General features: G+C 37.7%; 1 protein-coding gene across 10 annotated transcripts in view; it reads left to right on the top strand.

Annotated features, from left to right (window-relative positions):
* The window catches only part of HERC1 (HECT and RLD domain containing E3 ubiquitin protein ligase family member 1), a 95,992-nt gene that overhangs the window by 16,015 nt on the left and 55,441 nt on the right, over nt 1–24,536 (top strand). For 9 of the 10 annotated variants that reach the window (XM_057399653.1, XM_057399662.1, XM_057399708.1 and 6 more), the window contains exons 2-22: nt 3,467–4,422; nt 5,660–5,755; nt 6,054–6,248; nt 7,763–8,074; nt 8,764–8,860; nt 10,426–10,569; nt 12,032–12,159; nt 13,391–13,535; nt 13,623–13,794; nt 14,859–14,993; nt 15,444–15,609; nt 16,183–16,308; nt 17,600–17,821; nt 18,282–18,434; nt 18,609–18,741; nt 19,152–19,343; nt 19,784–20,005; nt 20,897–21,070; nt 22,775–22,889; nt 22,976–23,096; nt 23,542–23,713. In XM_057399653.1, coding sequence (XP_057255636.1) covers nt 3,493–4,422; nt 5,660–5,755; nt 6,054–6,248; nt 7,763–8,074; nt 8,764–8,860; nt 10,426–10,569; nt 12,032–12,159; nt 13,391–13,535; nt 13,623–13,794; nt 14,859–14,993; nt 15,444–15,609; nt 16,183–16,308; nt 17,600–17,821; nt 18,282–18,434; nt 18,609–18,741; nt 19,152–19,343; nt 19,784–20,005; nt 20,897–21,070; nt 22,775–22,889; nt 22,976–23,096; nt 23,542–23,713 — 4,150 coding nt within the window. In that variant the 5' untranslated portion in view covers nt 3,467–3,492. Of the gene's footprint in view, nt 1–976; nt 991–3,466; nt 4,423–5,659; nt 5,756–6,053; nt 6,249–7,762; nt 8,075–8,763; nt 8,861–10,425; nt 10,570–12,031; nt 12,160–13,390; nt 13,536–13,622; nt 13,795–14,858; nt 14,994–15,443; nt 15,610–16,182; nt 16,309–17,599; nt 17,822–18,281; nt 18,435–18,608; nt 18,742–19,151; nt 19,344–19,783; nt 20,006–20,896; nt 21,071–22,774; nt 22,890–22,975; nt 23,097–23,541; nt 23,714–24,536 lie in introns of those variants that run through there. The other variant, XM_057399723.1, reaches the window with a different exon arrangement.

The following is a 24,536-nucleotide window of genomic DNA, read 5'->3' as shown; positions in this document are numbered from 1 at the left end:
AACAGATATGGTTTGTACAATAGGAGGTAGAGCATTTGTGGGATACTTTAAACAGCACTTCTTTAAAAAATAGCAGTTTGAAAACACTCTTTTGCTTCTCAAAAGCCTTCTTGCATGTTAAGCTATGTTAGCTTGACAAAAACGTACAATTGACATGAAGAATCCTCTTGGAGAAACTGGAGTACTGAATCCTACTGGTATTAAAGTTACTAACTCAAGTGTCTCTTTGGGAGCACAGTGTTCTTTTTATTTATTAATTTAAAACAAAAATGTCTCGGATTTAGCCTCAGTAGAAGCCTGGCCTCAGCTGGTTGTGCTCAGCCTGCATTCTTGTAACATAGTTTTCAAACTCAGTGTTTGTTTTTTGAATTAGTTTTTTTTTTTGTCATGTTATTAATACTGTTACTTTTGCAGTACTTGAACACTGTATAAAAGTTAACTAAGAGATGTTGATTTTAATGACTTCATTGTTATTTCACATGCATGAAGTTCATGTGGTTTGTGTTTTTGCTCTTGAATTCAAGAGTGTTTTACTGAAAATACTGTGTTTATGAAGGTAAAAATATTAAGCAAAATAAGAGCAAGAAATTATTTGATTGAGAGATTGAGATTGGAATGGAGAAATGTAAGTTGGTAAATAAGTATCTTAAATCCAGTTACAAAGAACTGAAATATGCTGCTTGGTTGCAAGTAAGAGATTAGAGAGTCTTTGAAATCCATGGGACATGTATAAATATGAAATACTCATTGCGGAATCTGTATATACTCTTCTGTAGATTTCCTGACTCATGCCAGGATTCTGATCCAGAGCTATGAATGGGATCTAGCAGTGAAGGCCTCAGTTCATTTTTGAGTAGCTGTAAATTTTTTGGGATACTTTTAAGTATCCCAAAAGATAGTTATTCTAAAACTGTATTGCATTCCTTTTTTTTAGTCTTTGGGTATTGGCAGACTGGCCTGAAATTCCAAGATGAAAGGAAAAACTGAGAAGTGGATTGAAAAGTTTTATGATGCATACAGCAACAAGGTTATCTGTAGTCTGTATCAGCAGTAGTGTGGCCAGCAGGATCAGGACAGTGATAATCCCCCTGTGCTGGGCACTGGTGGGGCTGCACCTTGAATCCTGTGTTCAGTTCTGGGCCCCTCACTGCAAGAGAGACATTGAGGTGCTGGCGTGGGGTCAGACTAGGTTGATGGAGCTGGTGAAGGGCCTGGAGCACAAGTGTGAAGAGGAACAGCTGAGGGACCTGTGGAGAGGGGGCTAGTCTGGAGAAGAGAAGGCTCAGGGTTTTTGCTCTCTACAACTACCTGAAAGGAGGATGGAGCCAGGAGGGGGCTCGTATCTGCTCTGGAGTAACAATTGATAGGACAAGAGTAAACAGCCTCATGCTGTGCCAGGGGAGGTTTAGACTGGATAGTAGGGAAAATTTCTTCCCCACAGGGTGCTCAGGCATCAGAACAGGCTGCCCAAGGCAGTGATGAAGTCACTGTCCCTGGAAGTATTTAAAATTCGTGTAGATGAGGCCCTCAGTGATGTAGTTTAGTGATGAACTTGGCAGTGCTGGGGGAATGGTTGGACTTGATGAGCTTAAAGGTCTTTTCCAGCCTGGTTGATTCTGTGATTCTAAGGTATGTGAACTAGCTTGGATCATGTAAAAAGAGTATGACTGTGTCAACACTGGTTCTGTGCTTGAGCTAATAAGCCCTTCTAAGTAGCTATCCTAATGCAAGCTTTGCTTCTATCTAAGCTTAGTCTCATATAGGCCAACATTTGCAGACGGTGTAAACACCAGACTTGGCTGTCTTTGGGAGCCAGTGCATATGCTGCTGGTTTTGGTTAGAATAATTTTTTGAAGTATACTAACATCTTCCATTTCTGAGCTTTGGACAATATGTAAAGTACAGGAGTTCTAGTCATTACTTTATTCTTGGGAGAATGCTGTCAGATCTGTTTCCTTGGTGTTTGGTCTATGGAAATTCTTGTCATTACAGGAGAGATGTGACTGTTCAGCAGTTAACATTTTTTTCGGAGTAGCTACCTCATTAGGTTAAAATGCAATTCCACAGTACTTAGAAGAAGTCATGACACAGAAGGAATGCCGTGCATTGCTGGGTTGATTTGGAACGGTCTTCCCAATAAATCCTCATCTGTGTGTGACAGAGCAGTCACTGAGACAGCAGTGGGCGCTTCTTAAATAACTAGTAAATACTTGACTATTCTCAAGTATTGCAGAATTGGAAGAAATTTCATTTTGTGGTCTTGCTGCAGATTAGTTAGGATTTATTTTTGTGATAAGACTCTTCAGGGAAGATCTTTTTGTTAACCTGAGATAAATATTTTCTTAGAAGAATGACTACACGAGGCTGGAAAAATTCTCTGTCTTATATATCAGAAGTTACTGTATTCCTTCTCAGAAGGGTTTGCTATTTCCATTAGAAACTTATTACAGAATTAAATTGGGAACAAACCTCTGAGTTTCTCAGTTTAAATGCATTTGTGATTGTTTCATACCCATGTTCTTATGTGAATATTCCCATTTTTCTTATTTAGCCACTACCCCACCTTTTTTCTCTGCTGTATTTTATAGATCAGATTTCATTTTATTTAGTTTTTATTCTGTATGTGTTTATTTTGATTTGCTGTACTGACAAGTCACACTTGTAGTCCGACTTTGAGGCTAGTTTCTCTGTTAGGGTAGATGAGAGGAATAACCTTTTTCTCTGCATGGTCCAGTGTCAGTTTTTTATGAGTTCATGATAGAAATTCATCTGCTTAACCTGGTTGATCAGCATTTTACAAAACTCTGTAAAAATGCTTCCTTTCCCTAACCTTCCCAACCGTTATGGAAGTGCTTGTCACACTGTTGGAAGTGCTCCTTAGCATTGTATTTTCTTTCATGATGACTCATCCTTCTGTGATTTACTAGGTTCTTCTACTACCAAATAATAGATTCTCTACTTACTGGAGAACTTTTTATGCCATAATTGCAAAAGCTTGCATGTTTTACCTGGAATTTCAAGCATACAGTTCTTCACATGTAACATGCTGATCTACAGTGATAGAGGTGCCCCTGCACTTCGTGTTGTCATTGTTTTACTAGCTTATTAGTCACAATACTACATTGTTGGTTTCAAGATGGAGAAGCTCTCTCAAAACTTAACTAAAACCTAACTTTCCCCTGTTTTACCTCCAAATTTTGTCTTCCTAACATACAGTTCTTTTGTAAGCTTGCACTACCTCAATTTTTTGGAAGTAGTTTATTACAGCATCTTTTTTTTTGTTGTTTTTTTAATGTCTCCACTTGCATGTTTGAGTAGTATGGTTGAGAGGTTTGTAGTGGCTGCGCATCGGGGAAACACAAGGCTACTTACTTTATAAAAGGGTTGTTAGGATCTGTCATACTGTGAGTAACAAGTTCTGTAGATAATATTGTACACCCACTTACAGGTTGTTTTTTATCTCTAGGACTGATGGCAAAGGAGTAAACCAACATGGCAGCTATGGTCCCGCCTGTGAAGCTGAAATGGCTTGAACATCTAAACAGCTCCTGGATCACAGAAGACAGTGAATCTATTGCAACAAGGGAGGGAGTTTCTATCTTGTACGCTAAGTTAGTCAGCAATAAAGAAGTAGTGCCATTGCCCCAGCAGGTTCTGTGCCTCAAAGGACCTCAGTTACCAGATTTTGAGCGGGAATCACTATCTAGTGATGAACAGGACCACTACTTGGATGCCCTTCTTAGCAGCCAGCTGGCACTGGCGAAGATGGTATGCTCAGACTCTCCATTTGCTGGAGCACTTCGAAAACGTCTTCTTGTGTTGCAGCGTGTCTTCTATGCACTTTCTAATAAATATCATGATAAGGGTAAGGTGAAACAACAGCAGCATTCACCAGAGAGCAGTTCTGGATCCACAGATGTGCATTCTGTCAGTGAACGTCCAAGGTCAAGTACAGATGCACTCATAGAAATGGGGGTTCGGACTGGATTAAGCTTGTTATTTGCACTGCTAAGACAAAGTTGGATGATGCCAGCGTCAGGACCTGGCCTCAGTCTTTGCAATGATGTTATCCATACTGCAATAGAAGTTGTAAGCTCTTTGCCACCTTTATCTTTAGCAAATGAAAGCAAGATTCCACCAATGGGGTTGGACTGTTTATCACAAGTAACAACATTTCTTAAAGGAGTAACAATTCCAAACTCTGGGGCAGACACTTTAGGTCGTAGATTAGCTTCTGAATTGCTTCTTGGTTTGGCTGCCCAACGAGGTGCCTTGCGATACCTTCTTGAATGGATAGAAATGGCTTTAGGTGCTTCAGCTGTAGTAAACACCATGGAGAAAACAAAGTTGCTACAAAGTCCAGAAGGGATGATCAGCTTTGACTGCTTTATGAGCATATTAACACAGATGCGACGATCTTTGGTGGGTATACCAGCTTTGTTTTTTTTCTATGTTGAAAATGTAGTTTCATTCTTAACTTTAAATAGTTTCTCAACACTGAATGCTGGTTTGCTGAACAGCTTGCTTAAAATGTTAAAAAGGGGGTTTCTTCTGTAAAATGTTTTCTTACAGTATTTCCTGGGTTACTCACTGCCCTCACTTCCCTTCACTGCCCTCCCATTTCCTTGTAGGTAAAGATGAAACACAAACGCAGTCATTATGTTGTCACTTATGGTGTTATGCTTTAACTTCAGGAAAAGAATCAAGGATGTACTTGATCCACTTTACGTATAAGTTCATAGCAAAAAAGTGAGAAAATATGGAACCATTATAGGCTGAATTTGCTTAGAAATCCAAGTTTTGCAGGCTGCCTTGTTTCCTAGTCAAAGCTACTTCTGCTGCATGTTCTTGTTCTGCAGTTAGCCTGGACTTCTCCTTTATGTGTTTGAATGATCAGTAAGAGTTGAGATGTTTAGTGGTTTTGCTACTGCTCAGAAATGAATACAATCAGCAAATGAGTTGAATTGTTTGGAAGTATGGCACACTGTTTGTATATTGAGTGCTTACTTCTAGTCTTGGATGGATATTCTTTTGAAAGCTATGAAGTTAGTGCACAGTATGCAATCAGGAGCTGTGGCAGGCTTCTGCCTTGTGCTCAGACTGAAACCAGGAATGACATTTTCCTCTGACGTAATTCTTTTCGCTCAGGCTTATGTTGGCCAATAAACATAAATAGAAAAACCTAAAAAATATAAAGAATAGGGACCATGAGAAGAGCATGGCAGCGGCAGGATCTGAAGTGGATTGAAAGTCCTTATGGGCAATTTTATTTGGTGTTGGTTCTGGACTAGGTATACATTTAGACACTAAAACATGGAAATTACGTAAACACAAAAATGATTATTAGTCATTTTTCAATAATAATTTCTTTAAATACCAATGATGTGCACTGCAGAAAAATGTTTAGGAGAAATTAAACTCAGGTATTTTCACAGAAATGACTAAATAAGAATGTTTAACTAGCACTGGTGACATTTTTGTTATCCCAGAGTATATGCAGATATTGCAGCTCAGGGGAGAAAGGTAGTGTACTTATGCTTATAGGAAAAGCTTTAATTTTGCACAGCTATCGGAACAAATCCCTGATGTATTTTCTACAGGTGCACAGTTGCTGTATCCATTTTTTTTTTATCATAATAACAACATTTAAAAATTGTAGGGATCCTCTGCTGATCGAAGTCAATGGAGAGAGCCAACTAGGACATCTGATGGCTTATGTTCCCTTTACGAGGCTGCACTGTGTTTGTTTGAAGAGGTATGTCTTGAAATGAACCCTGACTTCAGGTAACTGTAGTTACACCTCTGATTGGTGTGTGCGTGTGGGTATGGTCTAGTCTCTGCTGAGTTATTCTGGAGTAGAAGAGGAGGACAAAAAATGGTGAATAATTAAGATGTAGAGAAACAAAGTAGTTTGGGCAACCTAATGATATGGTGATGAACGATTTATGCTTTAGGCAAAGAATCATTGAGGGGAAATTAAAGTTGCATTAAACATTGTGACTATATGGAAAGAAATGAAAATGCTGCTATGTAATAAATCTCTTTTTTAATAGGTTTGTCGAATGGCATCAGACTATTCAAGGACATGTGCCAGCCCTGACAGCATTCAAACAGGGGATGCTCCCATTGTATCTGAGACCTGCGAAGTGTATGTTTGGGGTAGCAACAGCAGTCATCAACTGGTAGAAGGAACTCAAGAGAAAATACTTCAGCCCAAGCTTGCTCCAAGTTTTTCTGATGCACAGACAGTGAGTGACACCTATAGTGGTATACTATGTAACATTTAACAGCTTCATAGTTGTAGCATAAAATTGGAAACTAGTTACTTTATTTCTGAGTGTCAAGTTGTAATGAAGGTATAATACTCTGCACTCATCACACAAGTTATTTTATTGAAAGAATCTCATTATTTTTATTGATGGCTGGAAAAACCACTCTGTTTTGTTTTTATTGGCACACAGAAATCAATATCATATAAAAAGAACAATTGAATTACCTTAACTTGCTATGAAAAGCATTTGCAGAGACAAATTTGTTTGCCTCTATTTTTTGTGGGCTTTTTTTTTGGCTAACTGCTGGCACAGCAACCTTAATTAGCTTTCTGAAAATCCAAATACAGGGTGCTCTTTCTGCTCGCAGTCACACATTCTGCAGTTGCAACTGAGTGCTTTTAGTGATGCGTGGCACAGAATATAACAGTTTGCTTTTCTGTTGCTATCCTGGCTTTGCAGTGTTGACTTAAGTAAAAGCATTTTTTTGGCCCCAGACAATTTAGGTGCATACTCTGAAATTGTTTCTGTTGATGTTACTGTCTATGTTATATGGCAGTGGACTGTGGGCATCATAAAGTATGTTTATGTATTCAGAAAACTTTAACACAACCCCCTAATATACAAGGGTGGAATGAGCCATCTCAGTGGGTTACACTTTAAATACTACTGCATACACTCATGCAACAAATTCATGTCATTTCCCATGGGGATAAAGAATTTTTTCTTTAACCTTCATCAGCAATCTTGTAGGATTTGTCTGTATGAAGAAGGTAATTCCCAGTAAATAGGGCTGTCACAGTGCAGCCTAGTGCCTCCTTCAGGCCAGTTTGTGATGTGGGTATGCAGTGTATTTATGCTTCAGATTTGAACCTGCTTTGCACTTACAGTGCATTGAGTCCTATGGCAGGTTATTGCAGGATTAGTTGGCTTGCTGTTAGGTCATTCTCCAGCTCTGTGCTGACTTTCCAGTAGAGACAGTTCTTACCTTCAGAAAAACTTTTGTTTTTATTTCTTGGTGTTTATGTAATTAAAATAGATAGTCTCAAAAACAGTAGTGGATTTAGGTAATCTTACCACTTGAGCCTGGTTAGAATTAAGCAAAACCTGCAGTGCTTTATGAAGCTGTCGCTTTGTCCTTTTAATCTTAAGAAGTTAAGGTATCTTCAAAGATTGTCTATCTCCATCCATGCAACTTGGAGATCTGAAGGCAACTTGAGTTCTGTAGTCTTTAGAAGAAATACAAATCAACCAGATTCTTTTCTTGAAGAAAAGACTGTAAATACTGATTAGATTTACTCATATTTTTCAAGAGATTCAATTTTGCTTCTTGCTGAGGACTGAATTTGCCTTAATTTTTACATTATGTTATATGAAAGGGTTATGTGAAGCAGCCTGTCATTCTGTTTAAAAATCCAGATTTCTGGATCCATATGAGAATTCTACATTTATCTAATCTTTCTTTTTTACTTCTTTAACCTTTCTGTTTATAGATTGAAGCTGGACAATATTGTACCTTTGTTATTTCTACGGATGGTTCTGTTAGAGCCTGTGGTAAAGGCAGCTATGGGAGACTGGGACTGGGTGACTCCAATAATCAGTCGACATTGAAAAAATTGACTTTTGAGCCTCATAGGTCTATTAAAAAAGTGTCATCTTCCAAAGGATCAGATGGTCACACTTTAGCGTTTACCACAGAAGGGGAAGTCTTCAGCTGGGGTGATGGTGACTATGGAAAACTGGGACATGGAAATAGTTCAACTCAGAAATATCCCAAACTTATTCAGGGTCCTCTGCAAGGAAAGGTATGTTTTAAATAGTAGAGCGCCTGGCTTTATTGTGTTCGTTGTGATGTTGTGTCAAAGTTGAAACATATGAAATGTTAAGTAAAAGTTCTGTGTTGTTTCTAACTCCTCTTTGAAGCTGGGTCTGCTTTCAGCAGTGCACTAAAACAGTTGCCTTTAGGCATGTGGTTTGGACAATGGCATTGTCACTTAACCTTCTCATAGTCTTAAGAGTAAAACTGGCTCACGTGCTTTTGCTGAACTGTAGTGACATGCCAGGAGAGGCTGCTTTTGTTAGTTGTAACTTTAGGACTTTTCATATTCAACTTTACAGCATCTTAATTTGAGAAGTGGCTTTGTATTATTCTGCAAGGCCTTCTCTTCCATATCTGTCTGCTTTGGTCAGTGTTCTAAACATTTGCTGATACTTCGTTTTGCTGCAGTAAGATTAGGATAGCATTCTGTTAAGTTTCCTTGATAAATAAATTGTGACCAGTTTTATATATAACCTTGTTTCTTTGTGTACTGATTTCACTTAGCAAATACTAAATGGAAAAGATTGCAGAAATTAATTTGCGTGTGTACTTGTTCCACATGAGCAAATAAGTAGATTTTACATAGCCTGCTTTTAAAACTCGACTTTCGTAAGTATTCAGACTTGCTCTTCAATTTCTGTCAAAACTTCCTTTTCATTTTTGGATGTCATGTAGGTTGTTGTGTGTGTGTCAGCTGGGTACAGACATAGCGCTGCTGTTACAGAAGATGGAGAGCTGTATACATGGGGAGAAGGAGACTTTGGAAGACTAGGTAATTTTTAAGTTTCATGGGATGCTTTTGAAGGAATTCCTGTGTCTGGTAATGACAGTGCACATGTATTTGCCTTGTTCTTTTATAGAAAGAAAATTCTCTTCTAAATGCACATTTGTACACAGGTGTGTGCATATAGGTGACTGTATTAAAACTAGTGCAGGTACTCTTAAAATACTTGAATGCAGTTAATATTACAAAGATTCTACTTTACTAGATTTTTATTTGTGGCACAAGTTGCCTTCATTCATAAGACTGTATGTGATTGCTACTCCCATCTGAATGTAAAGAGTAGGCAATGCACTGGCATGCTAGATAAACATGATCTAGTGATGGTAGGATGGTTCTTGGAACAGTCATGAATAACTGGCTAATAGTATCAAGGATCTGATTCTACTGTGATATTCGTAAGGATACTTGACATTAAGATCCAGAAAGGCTTTATGTCCTTTTAATATGTCTAAAAAGTTACATTTAACTAAAACAAAACCCACAGTATTTCTGTTGGCTTAAAGTTCACTTGTCCATTTCACCATCTTTGCTGTACAGCTGGTATGCCTATTACAAGCCTACCCTTCTCCGGCAGGTTCAGTTGAACCAACAGATCTTGCATGGAAAATTGTCTCAAGTTGGACTTTAGTTCCTTCCTGCTGTCAGTTCCTTTTTGCTGTCTTTGCTTTGAATGTCATGATTGCCAAGTAGAGGGAGGGGTAAAAGCAGGTAATGGACAGGGGCAGAAGATGTGGATGATGTTCTACATCTTTTCAAGGTAACGAGTAGAAAGAAGTGGTGAGGCTTTCCCTGCTGTTAAGAACAGAACACTGGGTTAGAAGTTTAACCTACAGTTTGGGGGGGAATTGTGGAAACTTGCTCACTGAGTTTTAGGTTAATGGAGGGTTTTCATGTGCTTTGGGGAGTTTGCAGTTTTCAGTGCTGAGTTTCAGTGCACTGCTAACAAGTAGCATTTAATTAGGTTATAGTAATTTGTTCACATTTAATCTGTTATGAATACCATGTAGTAATTATTTTCCCTGTGTTCCCCAATTTTTCTTCTGTATCTGCAGAACATGTAACTCATGGTTATTAAGAAATAGATGATGCTGTAATGAATTGGGCTTCTACAGAAGGGACCAGTTAGAATTGTGACCAACTAGTTTGCTGGTTTTATTTGTCTGTGCTTGTATTGACTGTAGTGAGAGTGTCCCATGCTGTTCAGTCTGTCTGCTGCCCAGTATTAGGCGGTATAGCTGCCTGATCAGTTAGTATTAAAAGCAATTTTACTAGTAATTCTTTTTATTTCTTTTAAACTAGGCAGAAAATAGTTCTATTGTTTTAGTGGCAGGAAGGTATGAATAAGTGTTCTGGACTATGCCTTACAATAATGAAACGTTTGTTAAACTGACTGTGAATGTCTTCTAAACCTTACTACAGATCTTTGCAGAGAGTAGACAGAAATTGTTATTTGTGGCTATTATAATGTGTGTGGGTTTTGCAAATCTTACTGAAATTCAAACCCATAAATAGAGTTTAAATCCTCACAGAAAATATCTTTCTTTTCTCCTCAGGTCATGGTGACAGCAACAGCCGCAACATTCCGACTTTAGTAAAAGATATTAGCAATGTAGGAGAGGTTTCCTGTGGCAGTTCACACACAATAGCTCTCTCCAAAGATGGGAGAACAGTATGGTCATTTGGAGGAGGAGACAATGGTAGGAAAACCTAACATTTTGGTAGTAATTTTTGTCTTATTCCATCTACCTCCTTGCAGTTTGTTTTTGTCTTTTTTGATCATTTGTTAGCTGTTCAAGGAAAGGTAAAAGCAAAGTAAAATCTAAATACAGTTTATCTGCAAGAGTATAGACTCCAAAAAGGATTATCAGGAGGAAGAGGGTTTTCACAGAGCAGAAAGCTCAATGAATGCATAAACAGTTCTGGGAAAAGTGATTTCTTTTTTTTTTTTTTTTTTTTTCAAATAAACTCATTTAATACAGCAGTAACTTTATTTATGCACTAGAAACAGTTGCATTTAAATTGCCTCTTGAAGAGATATCTCCCATCTCAGAAATGAAGGGTTTCTAACCTTCATTGCCTGTAGCTGCTTTGTCAAACACAGGATCATTAATTTTCTGTTATTGCTTTATTTAGCTAAATTTGGTGATGCTGCTAGAAGAAAAATTACAACTCAGATTAAAATTGCTATATTATTGCTCCCTAGTCTAGTGTGAGAAGAGAAGAGAATGCAGACTACAGAAATTTCATCATGAAGTTGGTGGTTAATGAGATTGGTAGGAATTTGAATTTCCTTCGAAAGCTGGCTCTGACATGCACAGATAGAATTGTTCCCATTTCTCTGTCCCTTCTTTCTCTAATTTCAGTTGAAAACAGAGATCTTAGCAGGACAGGCATCTTAACCTTCACAGAGCATTGGAGTTTGCTCTTCTGTTTCAGTAAAGTTCAATCAATTTGTCTTTTGGATATTATTAATGTGCTACTAAAATACTGTTATGGAATCATGAGGCTTGCGGTTCCTTTATAGGAAAGCTAAACCAACAAGAAATAAAGCATAACCTTTGTAGGAATTATTGGTCATTGTAATAGATTTCACATTTGATTTGGTGTTTGTCCTTCCTTTTGGAGCTTGTTTTTCTGTCTGTACGCTGACATGGTCTAGTGGCAGTCCTTCCTTTTCAGGTCATTGATTGAAAATAGTGAAGTTGTGGAGGTGAATAGCTGTTTTCAGAGAAACTTAAAGGAGGAATAAGGAAATTACAATGTTAATGGTTACACAAATGCACACAGCTATTGGGGAAAAAAAATCCAGAAAATCTGGGGTTTTTTTTCAAGCCACTTTATAAATTAATCTTTTTTGCCAAATATGAAAAGATTTAGTGCTCTGGAATGCTTTAGTAATTAACCAGCAGGTGATGAATATTGCAGATATATGGAATTAATATTTCAAAATTTAAGTAACTATAATAAATATATGTTTCAATAAGTCTGTAATTCCTGCAATTACAATATATGAGGTTTTATAAAAATTATAGTATGTTTTGATTTTAAAAATACATTAGGATGTTTTTGGAAATCCAGAAAGAATCTTCGTGGGTACCTGTAATCGTCATAATTTATGTACTGAAAATCCCTTCCACTTGTGTGTCCTCCTTTTTGTAGGCAAACTTGGTCATGGTGACACAAATAGAGTATATAAACCTAAAGTGATAGAAGCCTTGCAAGGAATGTTTATTCGAAAAGTTTGTGCTGGAAGCCAGTCTTCACTTGCCTTGACGTCAACAGGGCAGGTAGGCAAACCCAAGTTTTCACTCCAGTGATGAGAGCTGGGGGAGATGGTGTGGGTTTATTATTTTGAATGCCAAGAAAGTATCAAGCTAGTACTTAAATTATCAGTAAAGTTCTGGTTTAGATAATGACTGAAGTACTGAGATGCCAATGTGCTGGAGTAGTTCAAAATGTGCTGAAGTATGTGAAAGTACCGTGCTCAAGAGCCTTGCTTAGCCACAGAAAATGAAGTATTTTTAGGTTAATAAATGTAGCTGGTGCAAAATCAAATTGAATTCAGGAACCCAAGTGGGTTCTAGAAGTAAAGAGCAGTGAAATGCTTGTAAATTTTAAGGCATTAACCAGACTGAGTGGTGAAGTGATCTAATATTTTTTTTTAATGCGTGTGTACTTCAGAATACAGGTGTTAACTGAAAGTTCTGTTTCAAATCTGAAAAATCATAGAATAGTTAGGGTTGGAAAGGACCTTAGGATCATCTACTTCCAACCCCCCTGCTGTGGGCAGGGACACCTCAAACTAAACCATGCCACCCAAGGCTCTGTCCAACCTGGCCTTGAACACTGCCAGGGATGGAGCATTCACAACTTCCCTGGGCAACCCATTCCAGTGCCTCACCACCCTAACAGGAAAGAACTTGTTCCTTATATCCAATCTAAACTTCCCCTGTTTAAGTTTTAACCTGTTACCCCTTGTCCTGTCACTACAGTCCCTAATGAAGAGTCCCTCCCCAGCATCCCTATAGGCCCCCTTCAGACACTGGAAGGCTGCTATGAGGTCTCCACGCAGCCTTCTCTTCTCCAGGCTGAACAGCCCCAAATCTCTAGAGAGCTTGGAGATAAATGTTTAGGTGTAAATGAGGGCTCTTACTGGCATTATGTCTATACATGTGATACAACAAGCATTTCTGTACAGGTGGCTCACCGTCACCCCCCTGTGATTCAAAGGCAATGAGGTTTTAAAGTATGGATTAAGAATGTTGGTATTTACTGTAGCAGTTTCTTTTCTTGCAACAGCCTCCTTATTGATGGGCTCTTTGGCCAGTGATCTGAGTGGGTAGGGGGAAGAAATAGGGATTATATGAAATATATGTTAGATACATCAAAGTACTGTGCGCGTTTTGTTGAGAGCTCAATTGCAAATCTTGTGCAAATGGTTATCTGGTGTTTTGTTTGTTCATGGTCACCAGTAATACAGACTTGACCTGCTGCTATTCTGTGGTGTGTTTGCTCTAGGTTTATGCATGGGGCTGTGGTGCGTGCCTTGGCTGTGGCTCCTCAGAGGCAACTGCTCTCCGACCCAAGCTTATTGAAGAACTGGCTGCCACAAGAATAGTTGATATATCGATTGGTGACAGTCACTGTTTGGCACTTTCGCATGGTAAAAAGAATAAGATGTTAAAATACATATCTTCCTCTTGATCAAAAGCAATTGTATCTGTATTTTCTAACTTCTTTATTTTTTTAGATAATGAAGTTTATGCTTGGGGTAACAATTCAATGGGACAGTGTGGTCAGGGGAACTCTACTGGTCCGATTACTAAACCGAAGAAAGTAAGTGGGTTAGATGGAGTTGCAATTCAACAGATTTCAGCAGGAACATCCCATAGCCTTGCCTGGACAGCTTTGCCAAGGGACAGGTAACAATGGCGTTTGGGGACAAATGTTTGTACAAGTCCACTTTGGGATACTTTTAACTCTTTACAGAAGGTGCTCGCCATGTCCTGTATTTTCAGTGTTCTGCTTGTTGTGTTTTGGACTGGAGAGTCCCCTCTCGCTCCTCTTTTCCCCCTTCCCTGCATTTTAAATTGTTACAGATGACAAGCGAAAACAGAACAGCGCCAAGGTGTTAGTTCTTCCTTTATGAAGATTTTGTTAGACAAAAATTACCTCTCTGTAGTAAAAGTTGACAAAGTTAGGCAGTGGGAGGAAAAACAAGTTGGGATTTTTTAGTTTTGCTTCTGACAGGTCAGTACTATTTTATGGCTTAGGCAGTTTCCTTTAGGGTATCAAGGAGCAGACTAAGCAGAACACTTTGGGAAATGGAGAAGTTTGTTTAAATCCATATAGTAATTTTCTAATCTTAAATGTCTGAATGATGGTTATGTGTTAACCTAAACTAAAAACCTGTACCGAAATGAATAGCTTGGTAATATTAATAACTGAAATAATACTTTGTTAAACCAAAGACATGAGCAAGTGATTAAGGTGAACTGCTAAACTTCAGATTTATATATGGCTTAACACAAAGGATTAGAAAAAGTTAGTATTTGGAAGATAATTCAGGAAGAATTTCAAGTGCCACTTTTTAAAGGGAGCTAATTTACAAAATATCAGTTAAGAAGATAGTGGACGCAAATACAGCGCTGTATCAAAGTCTCTTTTTTTCTTAGCATTTGTACTAAAAGCAGCTTTGTGAGTACTGGTCAGCTTCTGCACAAATTAGGTTAAATACATATGGCATTATATTTATGACCTTGTGGTTTTGTTCATAAATGAAGGGTGTTTGATTTATAAAGGACTTTACAGAAAACAGAACAGAAAATACCTTCAAGGATCAGGAAGTTGGTCTGCCTCAATCATAGTGCTTTGTCCTAACAAAAATGAGTTCAGTCAAGCGTATACTTAACCTGCTGACACTGTTAATTTACTGAAGCACTTAGGATATTTTCAGTAGTTAATTAACTTTGATGTTTGATTCCAGGCAAGTTGTGGCATGGCACAGACCTTATTGCGTAGACCTTGAAGAAAGTACCTTTTCGCATCTTCGTTCTTTTCTTGAGCACTACTGTGACAAAATTAACAGTGAAATTCCCCCGCTTCCTTTTCCTTCATCAAGGTATATACTGCATATGCATGTTACAGATACTTACAGATTTTTTTCTTTACAGCAGTGTTGCATGGCTTAGTCCTAAGTCTTCCGAGAAAAGATTGCATTTATTACTACTTCCCTTCCCCTCCCCCCCCCCCCCTTTTGTGAGGAATATCTTTTTTGGTGTATTTGGGGATGATTTGCCTCCTAATTCATGGGACTATTTTTGTGAACTGAATTCCTCTTGGAACCGTTGTTCACAAAGACACTTTTCTGTATTCTAGTTTTGATTTTTTTGTTCCTATAAACACATTGGCAGTAGGTTTTCAGGGGAGTTTCTTTAATGTCCCAGTTGGAATTTACTTACCTTTCTGGTATGCAGAATCAAATGAGAGTTAAAAGCTTAGAGCCTGAGTAAGTGAAAGGGAGTAAGGCTAAGAATGGGAGATATTAACAGGGATATATTTCTTTTTACAGGGAACATCACAATTTTCTTAAACTGTGTTTGAAGTTGCTTTCTAATCATCTTGCACTTGCACTGGCTGGAGGGGTAGCTACAAGCATTCTTGGCCGGCAAGCTGGTCCTCTTCGAAATCTGTTATTTAGACTGATGGACTCCTCTGTCCCTGATGAAATTCAGGAGGTAAGCTATGCTTTTTTCGGCACATGTGAAAATTCTCCTCCTTTCTTTTCTATCTCTCTTTGTGTAATTTTATCCAACTTTCTGAACTTGGCACTCTGAACACAATTCTGACTTTCCAGTTTTACTCATGAAAGTTAAACAATTTTCATCACCATCACTACGTTGTTATGATCTGGAGGCAGAGGAGAGTGACACAAGAATTTCAAAAAGCTGCTTTTGTAACAATTTTTTGTAACAATTATTATTGCTTTTAATAGTTAATGTGGATTGAGGAATTAACTTGAGTAGCTTCTCCTAAGGTGGCACTCTTACAGGAAATAGCAACTTACAAAGAACTTTTTATTGCTTTGACAAGCTGTTTGTCCCATTTCACTCCTTCAGTGTACCAGATATCTTTGCACCACAGGACAAAAGATTAACGTGCTATTGTGCATTAGAATACTGATGGTAAATTAAGTGGACATTTGGATATATCATGTGTGGTATACTATCTTTTTTAAAGGTACAGTTGAGTTGAAGGTGTGTGTTTCTCAACGCACACTGAATAAGTATTTTCTGCTACTTTGATTTTAGGTCGTAATTGAGACTCTCTCAGTAGGAGCAACTATGCTACTTCCTCCATTGCGAGAGAGGATGGAATTGCTACATTCTCTTCTACCCCAAGGTCCTGATAGATGGGAAAGCTTATCAAAAGGACAGGTAAGGTCAAGACAGATATGCTGTGCGTTGAAAGCAGCTGTGTATTTCATTACTTTTTTTCCTGTCTAAAACATTTTGAACAGTGAGGTGAGCCTCCTTTGCAGAGTGCAAGCATGTTATTGGTGACATGCAGTGCAAAGCCCAGCTTAACAGAATCTGTAGGTAGCCTGGCTAAATGAGAATCTAATGAGGCAGGGAGCAGTACATGTTTTCTGAAGTGAAGGCTGACTACAGAAAGGTTAAAAATTGTTGTAGTAGAGTAGCTAGACAAGTTTAAAGATTAGATATTTTTGAATAGTACCCTGATTTAAAAAGTATTGGTAACAGAAAATTAATTATTTTCTGGGAAGAGTACTTGTATAATGCTTTTCTTACATGGATTTCACCCTCCTTTGCAAAGATGACTGGGATGTACCTTTTTTTCTGTTTGTTGAATGGAAAAAATAGGAATTAATGCAATTTGGAATTAAGGAATAGGAATTAATAAAGTTCGGAGACTTGCCCAGTATCCAGCAGATGGAAGGAAAGGAATTCAAGGAACATCTGTTCCTGTACTTGAGAGCAGTAGGAACTGAAGCTTCAGCAGTAGTATCAGATTAAAAAATGAGAAAAACTATAGCTTAGTTCTGTACACATAGGATGCTGGTCCAATGATGTATTTTATTCAGTATGGAATAGACCAGTTTACACTGACACTATGAAGAAGGATCTTCTGATTTTCTAAAGCTTCCTGTAGATTAGTACAAGTACAAACTAAAACCCCTGACAAAGAGCAAGTTCAGGATTTTCAGGATTTTCAGGATTCATAACCAGCAGTAGTGGGGAACACTACTGAAATTGGAGGTCATTGCTCTGCATCTGCCAACTCCTTTTGTCTAATATATGCTTGTCCTGCTTTTTGCCCTTTTCCTTTTTCCTATGTGTAGATTAGAATAATTACCCTCTCCTAGCTCCATGTAATCAGACAACTGTAATATATTGTTATAGTAACTATTATCAGAATAAACTGGGGAAAGCATTTTGTCCAGCGTCTAATCTCTCTTAATCTCAAATTTTTAGTGTAGGTGTTGTCATCTAATTAGGTATATTTAGCTGTTCTCTGATGCTACAGATCTGTAGGAAAAACTGTTAGGATTTTTTTTTTTTTTCCTTGAACTCCTTCATCTTATTTGAATGTCTCATTAAAATATATTTATTGCATTTTTTACGCATGATGCTTTTTTTCTTCATAGCTCATTATTTTATCTTCATTAACAAAGAGTGTTTCTGGTGTCTAAATGTTTTTCTTTAGAGAATGCAATTGGATATTATCCTGACAAGCTTGCAGGATCACACCCATGTAGCTTCTCTACTTGGCTATAGCTCACCATCTGATGCCACAGACACTTCCTCATTATGTATAAGCTATGGAAACCTGTCTGATCAAACATACGCTGTCCAGAGCAGTCATCCGGATACCCATCTAGCTGAAATCTTAATGAAGACTCTTCTAAGAAATCTGGGATTCTATACAGTATGTATAGGCTTTGGGTGGTTTGTTGTTGTTGTTTCTTATGGTAATGAATTTTGAAAACTTAAAAGGTATAGAAGCTTTTCCCAGCTTTCAGAAAATGGCACTCTTTTATTTAAAGTAGCAGTGCCACATGTATTTGTCCTGAAGTGGACTAAAATAATTTAAATCATGTCTTAACGTTATTGTTCTAATATTATTATAGTGGTATTTATTGTTTAACTTAGCTTATATAAATGTAGATGGGTTTATAGCAGACAAAAGTATTTTATTGCTCTTGCTTTGGCCTCAAAAATGTTTTGGAAGATAGAATGTAACACATCAAGTACGTAGATTGTATGGTATGCTTTTTGTCAGTATCATCTCAGCCACCAGGGCTGCTTTTTAAGGCGATAGTATTGTAGAATCTGAGGACAGACTTAGTTGTTCTCTCCTCCCCCCCCCCCCCTTTTTGTCATAATAGGACCAAGCCTTTGGAGAACTGGAAAAAAACAGTGATAAATTTTTACTTGGTACATCATCATCGGAAAACAGCCAACCTGCTCATCTTCATGAGCTCTTATGCTCACTGCAGAAACAGTTGCTGGCTTATTGCCATATCAACAGTGTTAGTGAGGTGTGTGCCCTCATTTTTATCATTTTGGGGAGAAAAATAAATTTGTGCCTGAGCACCAGAATGTTGTAAGGTTTCTGTTGAAAATCTTCTGAATATTTGAGAGCTAAACTGATTGAAATAACGGGTTCTTTAAATACATTTACAGATTTCTTATGTTTGTTTGTTTCCTTCTAGAATTCCAGCAGTGTGGCCCTGCTTCACAAGCACCTTCAGCTTTTATTGCCTCATGCTACAGATATCTATTCCCGTTCTGCAACACTGCTTAAGGAAAGCTCTTGGAATGGTAGTGTGGGGGAAAAACTGAGAGGTAAATATTCATGGAATAATCAGTAATGCTGGCTCTGTAAGCTTAGGGCAATTCTTGTTTGTTTAGATTGAATAATAAAATACCTTATTTTCCCTACGGTCTGCCAAGCTTCCCCAAAGGAGGAGATTGTCTCCCCAAGGATAGCATCTGTTTCATGATTTTGATAGAATATTTTGCAGGAAAAGTACAGAATGGAGAGGACATTGTTTCATTATTCAGTGTCATTAGTTCTAGATTTCTTTTTAAAAGTACTTTTTTGGGGGGGGATTGCTAAAAATATATGGAAGTAAAATTTGGGATGGATTAATAATTATTAAACAAACCCCAGTTCACCACAGTTCTTTCTGACTTGTTAAATAGTGCTTGGAATATGTAACTGTAATTCAGAGTATTTATTTCTTTCTCTGTAGATGTAATTTATGTATCAGCTGCTGGTAGTATGCTCTCTCAGATTGTCAACTCATTACTGTTACTGCCAGTATCAGTAGCTCGTCCTCTGTTGAGTTACCTGCTAGATCTGTTGCCACCTTTAGATCGTCTCAATCGACTGTTACCTGCTGCAGCCCTTCTGGAAGATCAAGAATTACAGTGGCCACTTCACGGTAAGTGTAATCTGAACTTCTCCTGATGTAGCTAATAGATAAATTAGTCATGATCTATTTAGTTTCAAGTCCGGATTTTTCCATTTGCTTTCCATTTCATCCTGTAGTAGAATTATAACTTACAATCACGACTTACCTGCTAACTTTCTAAACATGTGCCACCAGATTTTTCTGGTGCCAGTGAAATAGAAATATAAAACCAGAGGTGAAGTGACTGAAATGAATGGCTGTACTTATTTGCCATTCATTATATTTCTCACTGATATTTTTGGCAAAGTATTGTGGTTCAATTGAGTGCTGTTTCCCATCATATAATTTATCTGTACTTTTTACCAGAATGCAGATAAATATATATTGCACAAAATAGGTGTTTGAGCAGAATTCTTTTCAATGTCTGGGCAACAGTGTCTAATTCGTGACTTTATTGCTAATACCTGTAGGTGGACCTGAACTAATTGATCCTGCTGGGGTGCCCTTACCACAACCTGCCCAGTCTTGGGTATGGCTTGTTGATCTAGAGAGAACTGTAGCTTTGCTTATTGGCCGGTGTCTTGGTGGCATGCTGCAGGGACCTCCTGTGTCCCCCGAGGAACAAGATACAGCCTATTGGTTGAAAACTCCACTTTTCAGTGATGGAGTGGAAATGGATATTCCTCATTTAGGTAATGATAAATACAGATGTTTAATTGTCAGTGTGAATAGTTATGTTCAGTTTTAAAATTTCTGATGATTTCTTAAGAAGCCTGTGGACTTAGAGTTTGTCTTTCAGCATTCTTGTCTGTTTAGGTAGTGATATAAAAAGTTGGAAAATGGGTGTTTATATGCTGTAGTTTAAAAAGGGTCATGGAAATGCATACAGAAGAAAAGTAAAATCTGCAGTTTCTCAGTGAAAGAAACAACACAGGCTTCACTGAGTTAACTACTAATGTTTTGCTCTTAGGTGCCCAGAATTTAACAGACACACCAGGGGCTCCATTGTTCAATGGAATTATTAAAAAAGTCATTTTGAAATGTATTCTACTTGCATAGTAGAATTTTTATTCATTAGAAATAATATTATTAATAACAAACTTAAATTCTTCTGATCTACCAGAAGTGGTCACAGGACTGAGCATTAGTATTTCTAGTCATCCCTTCCTGTCTGAACAATGAACTTGCTTCTGCTTCTCTGTGTCCTGTTTGTCTTAGTTCCTATCTCCTCCTTCCTCTGATTCTGAGTAGACTACTTCAAGACTTACGTACGAGACACAGTATTTTGAAATGGGTCCATAAAATAACTGCGAGTGTTTGGCTATATAGATCAGGTAGAATTGATACAGAATTATTCTATTGAAGCAGAATTGGATAATGCTTCTAAATTTATATAGATTTTATGTAAATTGTAACTCTTAAGTCACTTTATTCCTTATCTGAGTTTTTAGGCAGATGACAAGATCTTACGTTCTTTTTTTAACAAAGTGGAGAGTAAAAGGTGTTTTAAGAACTTTTAGATAGATGCATGTGACTATAAAAATCTGCAGAGTTTAATTTCTTAGGTATTTCCCTTCTGTTAGATAAATGCATGAGCTCGTTATTAGAAGTGGCCCTATCTGGAAATGAGGAGCAGAAGCCATTTGATTATAAGCTGAGACCTGAGATTACAGTCTATGTTGATTTGGCCTTGGGTTGTACAAAAGAGCCAGCAAGGAGTCTCTGGATCAGTATGCAAGACTATGCTGTTAGTAAAGGTAAGAAGTTGAATATATATATATATATATATATACGTGTGTGTGTGTGTATGAGAAAGGCATATTGTGTGCTTTAGCTGCATCTTAGCAGAATCCCATACTTCGGCAATGATTTTTAGTTTTGTGACATGATAAACTTGCTTTGTTGTCATGTTCTGTGATTTTTCTTTTGCTTTTACTGTTACTAATTTTTGACATTGACATTTTGACAGTGTTTGGCAAGCATATGTTTCAATGTTCTTTTTCCCTCCCATCTGGAAAACAGACACTCTTATTTGCTTACTCAGTTACTGGTGTTTTCTTTTCCTAGTAGAACAGGGTGAAACTTGGAATTAGAAGGAAAAATCGATGGGGAGGAGATGGGGAAAGGCAAAGTGACTTGCAAAATATGTTAGGAATGGGATGAAGGGTAAGTTATTTTTCAAGTCCATGGGAGGCTGGCCTCACAGCATTAATGGTTCTTCATGCTTATGGCCTTAAAGTTGGGTTCCTGCGCAGGCTTCCTGGGTCTGCAGTTAATGAGATCCACTAAGTATTGCAGTTGTACTGTAACACGGCTGAATCCAGAGAGTTTTCTGTAGCTCTGACCAAACTAGGCCAGATGAAGAAGACAGCAGATGGTATCATGTGCCTGTTGAAAGCAACACAGAGTTCTGTTGCAGAATTCCACAGAAACAGGAATTCCAGTAAACAGTGCTGGTTGTCTGCAAAATCTGAAGTGACTGGGCTAGTGTGGATGATTTTGGTTCTGGGCTTGCGTGTTATAGAAGTTGATGGGGTTCTGCTCTGTCCACAAAGCAAGCTGACTGAAGGTTGTATCGTGACAGTTAGCATAGCATCGAATGCAAAGTAGTGGAACTTGTATTTTAGACTAAACTCTATGCGGCCAGGTAAGTTTTTCTGATTTTTAAAGCAGTTTTCAAGGATTCATGGATAACATTTGACTGAGAACAAATTGTTACAAATATATTTTATGGAGGTGGGACAGTAATACTGGGGTTTTTCACCATGAAAAATGATGATGCCTTGTGGAGGTTTGCTTGGCAGTTTACTTATTTTATAGTAAAACAATGTATTTTTTTGTATTTTCTTTTTTAAATGGGGGGGAAATATTTTGAAGTGAAAAAGTCAGTTTCTGAAAACACTGGACAAACTTTAATTTTGAGACCTGAAAATGTTTCTTGTTAATATTAATAGTGAAGCTTGTGCTTAAGCTTGTGCTTGTGTTAATGGTTGGCTCTCCTGCCAGAGGTAGGGCCTTTTTATCTTAAGTGAGCCTGCAAAATAATTTCTGAATGTGGTTTTAATCATGTGTAAAAGAGCAGAAAGTCTCAAATATGGTGTGTTTCTAAACAAGTTCCAGGTAAATCAGTTTCTTAGTAAAAAGCTCCAATTGTATGTCCTTGCTTGAAAGAGAAATTCCAAGAGAGTTTGAAAGCGAGTTCAGCTCTATGTCTGGTGTCAGTTTGTGTGCATGCTCTTGGCTGAGTCTGAGTGAAGTATCTTGAGAAAACTAAAACACCTTTGTCCGAAGCAGCATATTTATGAGTTACTGATGCTAAACATATTTCTTAAGCATTAAAACTACTTCTAAATATAAAGATTTAAGTGGATGAAGATTTTTCGTCAGTTTTTTTATGATTAAAAATATATTTGGTTGTTGGAAAGGGTAGTCAGTTTTGATGGATTACTTTCTATTTTCAGATTGGGATACTGCAACTTTAAGTAATGAATCGCTCCTCGATACGGTGTCTAGATTTGTTCTTGCAGCTCTCCTGAAACATACAAGTCTACTTAGTCAAGCTTGTGGTGAGAGCAGGCAAGTAATTTACAGCTGCGTTTAAAAGTTCCATCTTTAAAAGAAGGGTTACATGACGTTTTACAGTTTGGGTGTCTCTTTTGTAGGTACCAGCCTGGCAAAGCCTTGGCAGAAGTATACCGCTGTGTATATAAAGTTCGGAGTCGCTTGCTTGCCTGCAAGAACATGGAACTTATTCAGACCAGATCATCCTCAAGAGACAGATGGGTAAGACTGTAAATCTCTCTTCAGTTCTTCAGGCTTTACTGCATATGAAGAAAATATTATATGATGGTAGTTTCATATATGTTGCCTCACCTGTGGGAGTTTTCAACTGAAATGAAAGGCACTAGGATGCTACTAGTCTGCTTCTGAAACAGCAGCATATGGTTGCTAAAGGCTTTGATGCTGAAGTGTCAAGGTTTGACAACAGAGCTTAGTAAGCATTGCAAAGAGGCATTTTTCTTCAGTTAATCTGAGTAACAGTTACTAAAAAAAATAAATTTTGCTATTTCTGTATTTAAAGCCTTGAATGTAAACAGCTTTGTTTATTTCACACAGTATCAAAGCTATATTTTTGATAGGATAAAAGCTTATTAAATGACTGTCCTTTCTTGTATGTTAATCTTTTATATTGGTGAGAATTAATTTCACTTTATTTTCTTTAATCAAGATGCTAGATAACCAAGAATCTGCTGATGTTGATACTCAAGAGCATCCTTTTACTCGTACAATTGATGAGGAAGCAGAAATGGAGGAGCAGGCAGAACGTGACAGAGAAGAAGGACACCCAGAACAGGAAGATGAAGAGGAGGAAAGAGAACATGAAGTTATGACAGCTGGTAGTAAGTACTAGTCACATGTGCCAATAATGTGATCTGCTTTGGAAGGACAGTATACTTCCCTCTCCAAGATAAAACAGAGAAAGTATTTGAAAGATGATAAAAGATTTGTCTGCATAAACAGAGAATTTGGGCTTTAAAAAATGGTGTAGTGCCTTTATTGGGTGAGAGTCATCTCTTGATACAAAGGATTGTGAATGCTAGGCAAGTGGACTGCCTTTATGGGCAATTCTCAGGGCATCTGCCATATACCAGCACTGTCTACAAGACTAGTAAGTGTCGTATTGTTTTCTAGAAGTGTCTGTTCAGTAGATCCCTGAGCTTGTATCAGTATTCAGATACAAAATTTTTGCTATTTGTATGGGTTGTTCTTGTATGTAGTAAGCTTTGAAGTTTTATATCTTTCTGAAGTTTGGAAACAAAAGCGCTGTTGGTAACAATGGGCTGACTGAGTTGGAATTCACTTGTATCTTTGAATATGTCTTCCTAAATCTATTGAAACAGTGGATGTTCTGGTGAAAATTTGGTATGTGTAACGTTATTTGCAATGCTGTCTCATGAGTTTTCTGAAAAAACTTAATTCAGAAGCTAGCTTGAAAAAGGTGAACTTTGCAAACTGCTGTTAGACTGACTTGGGCTTGTAATCAGTCAGTGGGACACTTAATCCTTAAGTTTTCCAATTTTAGTGAAGCAACATCCAGCCACACACGGTTGTTTTTCCTGTTGTTACCCTGGTGTTCTCAGAGACTGAAGTCATGTTAGTGTTTGAAAATTACTGTAGTATGTGAGGGTTTAGAAGCTGCACACATGTTCAGTAGATGCAATA

The sequence above is a fragment of the Pezoporus wallicus genome, unplaced genomic scaffold, assembly GCF_028554395.1.
Source record: "Pezoporus wallicus isolate ANWC-B61680 ecotype Strahan unplaced genomic scaffold, APGP_CSIRO_Pwel_v1 contig_3952, whole genome shotgun sequence".
In the NCBI taxonomy this organism is placed as follows: Eukaryota; Metazoa; Chordata; class Aves; order Psittaciformes; family Psittacidae; genus Pezoporus; species Pezoporus wallicus.
Note: the sequence above shows the minus strand (reverse complement) of the source record. Positions and strands in the feature narration are given on the sequence as shown.